Source organism: Suillus subaureus (genome assembly GCF_016647635.1).
Source record: "Suillus subaureus strain MN1 chromosome Unknown BJ212scaffold_4, whole genome shotgun sequence".
Classification (NCBI taxonomy): Eukaryota; Fungi; Basidiomycota; class Agaricomycetes; order Boletales; family Suillaceae; genus Suillus; species Suillus subaureus.
Window position 1 is genome coordinate 1132646 of NW_024538560.1, and position 9890 is coordinate 1142535.

A 9890-nucleotide genomic window follows, 5' to 3' on the forward strand; every position below is an offset into this window, starting at 1 on the left:
TTACACATACATTTCGTCATCATCCTGTGTGGCCGGGCGTGTGATGTTGGCTCAGGCTCAGCTTCAACAGCTTTCTTGCGCGCTGCTGCAAAATAGGTTAGTAAGAAATCAAGGAGTACACATAAAACCCACATCGTCGTGTAGCTTTCCGTTTCGCAGCTGCTTTCTTGCCTTCAACGCGCTTTTCAAGGGCTTGGTCCTCTTCGCCTTGACGTCGGTGTTCATCAAGTATCTGGAAGACTTTGAGGCTCATGTTACAGTAATCCGGGGCAAAAAGGCCGTACCGATTCAAACTCGTTGAGCTCCGTGTCTGGCTTGTTCGCCGATTTATTGGAGCGTGCCTTTGAAAGTATCTCACTAAACCTGTCGAACACGCCCTCCTCGTGCAGCTTATCGCGGTAGAACTGCAAGCCTTCAATGAGTTTTTTGACCGATCGCTCCGACTTGAATGGAAGGAGAGACAAGCAGAATGCAATATCGCGCCATTGACGGGGATCCTCAGAGAGTCGGAAACGCTGGCACAGCTTCTCAACAATATTTTCGGCTTGCTTTTCCTGTTAGAAGTTTAATGAATTGGAACCTTGACGGTGGAAAGAGATGAGGACAAGCCTTCTCGATGAAAGAAAATATGTAGCGCATGGTGCTTTTGAAAATCTCTTCCTCGACCGCGTGGTCACCTGTGGACAGGTGACTGATGACTAGAATGATGATACAAAGGACGTTAACGATACTAAGAGTGAACTGAGACATACCATCAGGTAGATTGTTGTAGATGGCATTGTCCTTCGTCGACAGCTCCGTGAAAAACAGCTTCGCAAGGTCGGATATCCGTGGCTCCTCGTCCTCTAGACACTTGGCCATCTCGCCTAGCTGACCTTTCACTTTGATCATCCCGTTGAGGATCAAGTGTGTGAGCACCATCAGTGTGTTCTTCTTTACGACAAGATCTCCGTCAGAAAGGCCTTTATATAGTTCATTGCTGTTCTCGTCGACGATGTTGCTGAACGAGACTGCTACATCGCCAAGAGCAATGACAATGTTACTACGGATATTTGGATCTTTCGAGGTCTCAAGGATCTTGAAGAGGAGATGGTGATGGTGATCACAAAATTGTGAGCTGATGCAAAGGAACTTGCTAAACGATAGGGTTGCAACGGCACGGAGTGTGCGATTCTAGTGTATCTGTCAGTAATGAGACAGAAAAAAACAACTCGTCACTTGCCTTGAATTTATGTGGACTACCGCATACGTGAACTAGTAATGGGCCGTACAACTTCAGCAACGACTGCTCTCCATAGAGCAGCTCGGTTTCGCGAACTGCAGCTATCCGTTCACCAATCTCGTCCTCTGCATTGCCAGCAACTTGGTCAAGCTCTTCGGTCTCTTTATTGGCCCTGTTGGGTGAGCCCCCAGCTGCAAGCTTTTCCGCTACGTAAAACGTCATTCGATAGTTTAAAGTTGTCTGCAAGTGAACATACCGAGCTGTTTTTCATCCTTTTGCCGCTTCCACTCCCTTTCCACCAGCTCCAAAAACACGATAGTGCTTGATGGCTACGTGACCTACGACGAAAAGCAGCTGACTGAGATGGAAGACATCTCCAAGATCTTTCTCCTCGCTCGTGCTCGACTGCTGGGCAGAGATATGTGTACTAGAGGGTGCGTGCGAGGCTGCTTCCGGGAGTTCCATCTCTTGATCCACCTCCATCGTCTCTGTGTCTGGCTCGGATGGAGGCTCCTCCGGATTTTGCCGCTTGGCAAATGCCCTCCGCGTAAGGTTCTTTACAAGGTTATTACAAAGCTCGTCGGGGTGCTCTCCTAGGGCGTAAATAGTGTTAATTGCTTGTTCGGCCATGCCGAACCAGTCTTTCGATCGACAAGGGTGCTCTATGGTGTTTTGCAACCTACAGAAAATGGGGTTCTCCATCTCCATGCGAAGGGATTTATCGAGAAGAGATCCTGTTGCCTGTATGAGAAAATGATTGATGAGGCACGGTTCTGTTCGTACCTTTGACCTTCTTCGCACTGCCGTTCAAGCGCTGCAGGGCAAGACACGTGTACCTTGCAAGAGTGAGATCGGCCTGCCGTAGGATAAGCGCTTGTATTGATAGGGTATTTACTCGCGCTCACCTTGCCGAATGATCCAAGACCGATCTTCAGCAATGTGTCGACCTTCTCAGAAATGATGGTGCGTTTCGAAAGTGCCAACATTCCAAGGATGATGATTGCACCACGACGCTGAGAGCGGGGCAAAGCTTGAGGAGCGCCTAAAATGAATATGAGCCAATAGTACTTGGGACTGCAATGGAGCATCTCCCACTGTAAACTTGCCACAACTTATTGATTACATCATAATGGATCTGACCATCTTCCATCATGATACGCATCATCTCTTCTAAGCTAGTAAGCTCTGCAAGGGTTGCATCGTATGTCAATCTTTTACAAATGTTCAAGCGGTTTTTAATCTGAGAAAGTAAACTGGACCTACTCGATCATGTTTTTGGCAATACGGTTCACTTGCTGCTTGGGTTCCATGTCGGGTAAGGGGTCGAAGTACAGCATACGGTAACATTCGAGGAGCCTCGACCGCACTCCCTTCAACTCCTTCCCGTCCTCCGACGTTGAGCTGTTATCCTTGTGCCATATAAGATGCAGCATCCGTTTGATGCCCTTCTGGTAGTAAGGTCAGATGGCTCTAACACGGAAAAATCATATGTATCACCTCGGCACTGGCAAGCTGGTACTCAAATGCGACTCTGAAAAACTCCATACTCTCCAAAACTTCTGCCTTGTTGGTGCTCCCCAAAAGTTGCGTGAGTGACACCATCCCGCCTTCCAGGGTACGGACGAAGTCCAGTGCCTCCGTGCAATACTTCTTGCGCAAACCCATGGCAAGAATTTCATTAGTCTCCAGGGCAGCAAGTGCTTCCTGTTCCGAAACAATGGCTGTGACATTGACGATAGATTTCCGGGCTGCCTTTTTCTTTTTAGGCTTCAGGTTGTCTGACGGTGCATCGCCGTCATCATTTGCATCTGCGTCCTCCATTTCCGCATCTTCGTCCTCATCAACACCTTCCTCTTCGACATTCGACTCTACCTCTTCTTTGTCGTCTTGATCCCTCTCAACTGCTTTCCCAATGCCGCCTTCCATCTCCTCTAACTTGTCCTTCCAAGTCTTATACCGTTCCTCCCACTTTTCCAAGTTTAAGTCACCTCCATACATCTCCCCGTATGGATGGGTCAGAATCAGTTTCACGAGTATCGAAACAGCAGCCTTGCGTACTGTGCTCGCCTTATCCTCCAGCGTATCAACGGCAGCGCGTGTAATCCGGAGTCGTTGCTCTGGGAGACGCAAGGGCAAATCGAGCATCTTCGAGAGTGTTGCGAAGACCTTAGAGCGTACGTAAGAGGATAGATCAAGCGTTCGTGAAAGGAGGAGTTCGAACAGCCCATCAAGCTCCTTACCCGCCTGGTTAGAGGCATTCGTCCGATTCGTGATGTCCTCCGATATAGCGAGTTCGCGAATGAGTGAACCGATAACTTCAACGATTGCCATGCGCATAGGATAAGACTACATGCTTGTCAGATGGGGAAGAACTGTTCCTGGGGAGCGCACCTCTGAGTCGAGATGACCAATCAAGAGACTGACTTGCTTGAGTACAGATCGTGGCGACTCCTCACTGAACCTAACCAAGAATCGAGAGAATGCTCTTGGACCCTTGGTGTCCTGTGCACTGAACGATTTTCCAGCAATTTCGCGAAGTATCTCGTCGCCAAGTTGGGCGTGATCAAACTCCTTTGCCAGGATAGAAAGGCATTCTGCCATGGGTTCGGAGAGGTGCTCGTAGTACTGCAAGGATTGCATGATGTTGATTTGCGCAGCGAGTGTGTGACCGTGGTGCTTTACAGCAAGACAAATAACTTTGTAAACATGCATGCGGATATTTTGAATCTTCATGTATTGCTCGGACTCGGCAACATGGTACGCGGGGCGGGTAAGGCACCTGAAGTAGGGTCAATAGATGTCTAGACAACTGAATTGGCGCATCCCCCGCCAAACCGTGTGATATAGAGCAAGCTGTACGTACGTTATGAACGCATCTCTCTCCGGGCTAGTCACCCAGATGCGATGCGTCTTCAGCTTCAACGCCTTGCAAATGAGTTCCAGAGTGCCAGGGATCTGGTCGATCCATGTCCATTGTTCCGCTTTCTTCACTGCCACCCTCGAGGTACCAGTCTTACCACCCCTCCCACGACGCGCCTTCACAGGTGCTGGCGGAACGTCCTCCTCGCCCGTTGCCTTCACCTTCTCTACAGCACCCACAAACCAATTAACCAAGAAGGCATACATTTCTAAAGGCAGCTTGTGAGCCATAACGATCTGTTGGTCTTCTTCCTTGGAGTCGCGTATTGCAGCATCAATTTGAGCTCCAAATGCAGAGAGTAGAGCATCGAGCATCTTGCTCATATAAGCACCAGCGACTGCATCGGAATGCTTGAGAAGACTTCGGAATATATCAAATATCTCTGGATCAGTTATTTCGTCGGACGAATGAGCAATTGCTCCGACAGCCTCTAAGTTCGTGGTCAGTGAGTATCGAGCGCCAGCACCAAAAGCCAGCGTACGTTGCAATAAGGGGCCGGGATCGTTACTGTTAGGATCCTGTTCGTTTGGGATATCGTAGTTTGCAATGTCTTGAAGTGCCTGCAGCTCATCTTGAAGCTCGAAGGATACACTCATGACGGACACTACTAAAACACGGCTGATATCTGTCAAGTTGATGGTCAAAGGTAAAGCGCGCCAACACGGTTCCTCTTGTGAGCACGTGCTTCGTGTTTATCACGTAAGCATTGCCAGCTCCATTTTCGAAATTCCTTGGTCTCTCAAACCACCACTATGGCGAGTTGCACTCACTCTCTGGGTTGCGAATAAGCTAACTTTATGCTTGCAGATTATCCCTGTGAGATGTTTTTCATGCGGAAAAGTCATCGGGGACAAATGGAACGCATATCTCGAGTTGCTAGCCAATGATATGAGCGAAGGGTAACTTTCTGCGAGCTTGCCAGCTGTGACATCACCTGATGACATTCCAGTGACGCTCTCGATGAGTTGCAGCTGAAGCGATATTGCTGTCGACGAATGGTGCTCACGCATGTTGACCTTATCGAAAAGCTTCTACATTACAATCGTAAGTGGGTTGTTGCATATGACAAATGATGGCTCATCATGGCTTTCAGCCATGGAGCGCTCGAAGGACAAGAACTATTGATGCCTTCTGTGCAGAGTGTCTTATGCATGTATTCATTCTTGTGCTTGACTTTCATACCTACATATGAGTTGCGAGTCTTTGTGTCGCTTAGCAGTAAGAATAGGTGGAAGACATTGTGACATCTGGTGAATCTCTCACTGATATCATCTTGTCTCCCACATGTTCTGTTCCTTGTTCCTACCCGACAGCTGGGAATCACACAATTCTCGACAATAAAGTCGTGCTATCGGCATTCTTCAAGTTCACCCCTGCTGCTTTCTACCGGTCCTCATTACGTATCCACTTCGAACGCATTCATAGAAAATTTCTTGACCCACCGTCCACGAGCTCGGGATGGTTCCTTATCCTTATGTACGTGGCCCTTCCATTCACCCAGGACGAGAAGAGCTAAAAGGGACTCCATAATGTGGCATTGATTCCTACTAGCAAACACTTGCCTGGCATGGAATGATGTGATACATGCATCGAGAAATATCATCTACGGAAGCTAATTGACACTACGAACATTTTATAACACCACATAGATCAATACTTTCATGCTAGTTCTCCGCACACCTCCCTGTTATCATCAGTCGCTACTTGGTTCGCGCTACGGATGGACATGGGCCCCTGCGATAAATGATCATGTGCCTCTACGATCCTGGCTGACAATCTTCATAACTAGCTTCTCAGGTGTCAGGATGTACAGACTCCGCCCTAAATCTCAATGACCTCGAGCTCGTCTATACCGTCCTAAACAAAAATTAGCATGTCGGACTTCGTTTGAGACACAAGAACTTACGCTATCGGATTCCTCTGAATTCAACTTGGGCAAATAAATCCTGTCCTTATCAACCCATATGTCTATCACCTGGTCGGCACCAAATACTCTATCCGACACGACCTCCACGTAAGGCAGGGATGTCGTCAACGTCTCTGCCGATTCGGTGATTTCTATCGTAGACGGCTCTGTCACTACTATTCCTAAACCCTGCCGGCGCTCGACAGCTAACGGGCTGAAGTCCATCATATGTAACTTGTAATCCATGTCTTCCGGGTGATCTTCCGCTGTCGCGTCTGTTGTAGGAAATGCCTGCAACACTCGATTCCCGCTAACGCCCACTCTGCACCGCCAGTTGTGTACGAAAACACGAGCATTTGAAGGGCCCCAACATTCCCATGGGATCTCTGCCATTCCATCAAAGACCCCAGCTTGGGGATCGAAGAAAATCCTAGTGGAAATGACGAATGTGAATGAGTTTGTGGCGTCCCGAGTGCGTGTGATAAGGGATAATATTCGATTTTTAGGATCCGAGGTCCACAGTGTTCGTTGGGCTTGCATCTGCAGTTGTGAGCTATGTGCAATGTTGTCCATCGGAAGGAGGCACTGTATGCCCGTCACTGATACAGGCATCAGGAAGCAGGCCAGCAGTCGAGGCGCCTGTGACAGATCCTCAATCGAATAGAGCTTCAAGTCCCTGCTGACAATCAGCAGTCTATCGTTTCCGAGGAAACAAAAATCAAGTGACTCCCCGACCTCTGGGTTTATTATAGTGTCACTGAGCACGCACTAATAAACTGAGTGTCAACCGCCAACTGTTAAGTGATTCGAACCAAAGCTCACACTGGACGTTGTTGATTTTTGCCAGTCCCAAATTTGCAAAAACCATATCTCCTCGCCGAACTTGTAGCTGCCTTCATGAACCAGCAGGGAACGCCGGAATGCGATATGCCTCCCCAAACCCTCGAGCTTCCAATTTTCTATTGTATAAAGGCCGTCCTCGCATCTTGGAAGCACCGACAGGAACAACGTCTTTCCTGCGGCTTCGGGGTGGACAGCGTCATTTCCATCCAGGGCTCCAAGGTCGATATACAACCTCTCATCATCCATCCCAAGGGTTTCATCGGCAATCATGCACGCAATGGCAATCAAGTTTTGCGCCGGATCCATAAATACCTCGATACTATCCGCATTTTGAATTGAACACAGTGATCCTGAAGGCCAATCACGCTCGATCTTGTGTTGTGAGGGTTTGGGCAGTATTGGAAAGATCTTGGCCGATTGTTCATCTTCGTTGAATAAGCAGAGATGCCCGTCGGCGAGAGATGTTTTGGCGTCGTGGAATTGTTCTGGCATAGAAATTGTTTCGAAAGAATGGATATCAAATTTGAACCATGCGTGCGCTTTATCCCGCAGAAGCTGTAGGCGCTTGGAAATAGAAGTGTGGTTGTCGAGATCTGTGTCAGGGACGGGGAGCAACTGCTGACCACCGAGTTCAGTTATATACTGAAGCTCGGATGAGGTCATGTATGTCTGGCGAAGCGTCTTGCATACCTGCAAGACGATGATCACTGAGATTAAAGGATCGATTAATTAACACTGGCACTCACGGATGTACAACGCAGAATATCCTGGTGAGGAAGGAAGCTCAGAATATAAGATTGGAGTTCTTCAGCGAGAGCTAAGAGCCCTGTAGATCTGGGCTTCATCTACTTTTTAGCTTGGTTCACTGTCGTGATACGAGATGGTATGAGCCAGTACTCGGTCGTTTGAATAACAGCGTCTACATATAGACAGCCCCTAAGTACTACTGAGTCAGCTATAGGTCGTGGAATAGTGGTACCGACCAGCATACGCAAGCTTTCACTGGCAGTACTGGCTCTCAACGTCTTACTCGCCGATAATCGTACAAAATAGATAGAAACAAAGTGCGGTTCCAAGAATGCGTGATTACCGTCTTCCAAGCCCACTCAGGCCCCATGCAATCCTCGACTGCACGAAATCAAACCTGCCCAATATCCTTAGCACCAGATCGCGCAGAGAGGCCAGACTAAACGGCATCCACCAAGCATATGGATCGTACGTCAGGCTCGCGAGTTTCAAAAGATTCTTTGTGAAGCCAATAATTTCCAACGCTCGAGCGTGACGTGCTTCCGCAATTTCCTGCAAAATAGTGTCATCCACATCGGGATTTTCTGCAGATGCTTGAATATGCTTTGTGACAGCCTCTGAGATAAATATTGCATCCCTGATAGCCAGGTTCACGCCCTGGCCGCCAATGGGTGAATGAATATGGGCTGCATCACCCACTAGGAAAATTGCGGCGCCAAGACGCGTGAAGGTGCGGTCAGCGATGGCTGAATGGGTTCTGAAACGTGTCGACCAGATCAGCTGGTCGATCTTGACAGGCGTCGAATTAAGGGATAGAACTGATGTTATACACGCTGGACCATATGTGTCGATCAAGTCCTGGACGTACTCCTTCGGCGGTGAATGGGGCGGCTCTCCGTTCTCCACTGGTACGGCACAAGCCACACGAAATATAGGTTTTGTGGTGGGCTTTCCATGTCTCGTCAGCTCGTCATTGAAGCGGTTGCCGAATGGCATGAGCATAAGGACACTGCCTGAGAAAAGTGTGTTATTGAGGTGACCTTCGATGGTTAGCGGACCAACAGGTTCGGGCTCGAATGTGACATCCGCGACGACCATTTGAGCCAATAGGTGGTTACTTGGGTTTTTGCCTTCTGGGTCAGAGAACCCTATCCCAGAAATGGTACGAATCTAAAGGTGCTCGTTAGACATTCCACAAAGCTAAGCTAGCAGGCACCGAGAACTCACAGTCGAGCGAGCGCCATCTGCGCCGATGATATATCTAGCTTTGATGACTTGACCATCTTCAAAGGAGACGTCGGTGATGTGAGGATCCTGCTCGTTCTGTTTCATTCCAATCACCCTGTGCGGACGTTGCACTTGAACACCAAAGCTTTGCAGCTTCTGCACAAGCACAAGCTCGGTCACATTTTGAGGGACGAAGAGTGCGTAAGGGTGAGCAGAATGTTTCTTCAGAGGGTCGAATTTGACCTCAAAAATCTGCGAATCACGGGATGTCATTCTGATACTCTTCCCCTTAATAGCTCTGGATAGTAAGACGTCCGCTGCATTGATGCTGGCTAAAGCCTATGATCATAAAGTCATTAGGGGGGGCTTCTTATGAACGCCAGGTGGCAGCGTACCTCGACGGTTGCAGAGTGTATAGCAATAGCCCGTGATATGTTCTGTCCTTCGACTATAGCATCGACGATGACGAAGTCACGACACCCGTGGTGGATGAGAGAAAGAGCAGCAGTGAGACCAGCGGGGCCTGCGCCAACAATAAGCACAGTAGAATTGTCAGGTAACGACATTGTCTTAAGGAGTAATGATAAAGTGACAGTGACAATGTGATAGCTCTTCAACACTTGGTATTTGAGGCTATCAGTATTCAGGGTGGTTTGATATTATTTGGCGCACCTAGTCGGCCGCGGACAGGCATTACAAGGTGGTATCTTGCATGGACCGCAACCGATGGGGAAATATGTAGTCCATCACGCAATTTAGAGTGACTGAAGTTGTCCGACTCGTCCTGCTTGATGTGAGTACGGACTAATCCAGTTCATGTGCCAAGGGTCCCTTGACTTATTAGCCGCCGGAACGCCACTTTTCTCAGCCCTGGCAAATGCTATGATTCTTTACATAACAAAAGATGATCTATCTTATCGTACCCAGGGCATGCCAACAAAATTTGAGCAATTTGGCACTACTCCAGTATCTTGTTTTCACGGTGTTACTTTCTGATCCTCCGACAAGATTAATCGTTATCATCG

General features: G+C 48.4%; 4 protein-coding genes across 4 annotated transcripts; 1 reads left to right on the forward strand and 3 right to left on the reverse strand.

The window, feature by feature from the left end:
• On the reverse strand, positions 1 to 4738 carry BJ212DRAFT_1444753 (non-SMC mitotic condensation complex subunit 1-domain-containing protein; the record flags this gene model as incomplete). The annotated part of the gene is made up of 17 exons (XM_041337998.1): positions 1 to 24; positions 69 to 85; positions 133 to 232; positions 285 to 544; positions 606 to 698; positions 753 to 1173; positions 1223 to 1428; positions 1479 to 1551; positions 1595 to 1956; positions 2006 to 2078; positions 2128 to 2264; positions 2318 to 2433; positions 2486 to 2670; positions 2720 to 3568; positions 3614 to 4001; positions 4086 to 4572; positions 4624 to 4738. 17 exons carry the CDS (start codon positions 4736 to 4738, stop codon positions 1 to 3), a joined length of 3906 nt encoding a protein of 1301 aa, XP_041197768.1.
• A 138-nt stretch (positions 4739 to 4876) lies between these two features.
• On the forward strand, positions 4877 to 5381 carry BJ212DRAFT_1326191 (DNA-directed RNA polymerase, subunit N/Rpb10). The gene is made up of 4 exons (XM_041334596.1): positions 4877 to 4897; positions 4950 to 5041; positions 5092 to 5186; positions 5236 to 5381. Exons 1-4 carry the CDS (start codon positions 4895 to 4897, stop codon positions 5265 to 5267), a joined length of 222 nt encoding a protein of 73 aa, XP_041197769.1. The 5' UTR covers positions 4877 to 4894; the 3' UTR covers positions 5268 to 5381.
• A 473-nt stretch (positions 5382 to 5854) lies between these two features.
• BJ212DRAFT_699323 (uncharacterized protein) lies at positions 5855 to 7856 on the reverse strand. The gene is made up of 4 exons (XM_041343852.1): positions 7638 to 7856; positions 6871 to 7581; positions 6049 to 6816; positions 5855 to 5999 (listed from the first exon to the last, which is right to left on the reverse strand). Exons 1-4 carry the CDS (start codon positions 7734 to 7736, stop codon positions 5964 to 5966), a joined length of 1614 nt encoding a protein of 537 aa, XP_041197770.1. The 5' UTR covers positions 7737 to 7856; the 3' UTR covers positions 5855 to 5963.
• Positions 7857 to 7977: 121 nt separating this feature from the next.
• Positions 7978 to 9431, reverse strand: BJ212DRAFT_1444754 (uncharacterized protein; the record flags this gene model as incomplete). The annotated part of the gene is made up of 3 exons (XM_041337999.1): positions 7978 to 8808; positions 8866 to 9204; positions 9261 to 9431. 3 exons carry the CDS (start codon positions 9429 to 9431, stop codon positions 7978 to 7980), a joined length of 1341 nt encoding a protein of 446 aa, XP_041197771.1.
• Between the last annotated feature and the right edge of the window lie 459 nt (positions 9432 to 9890).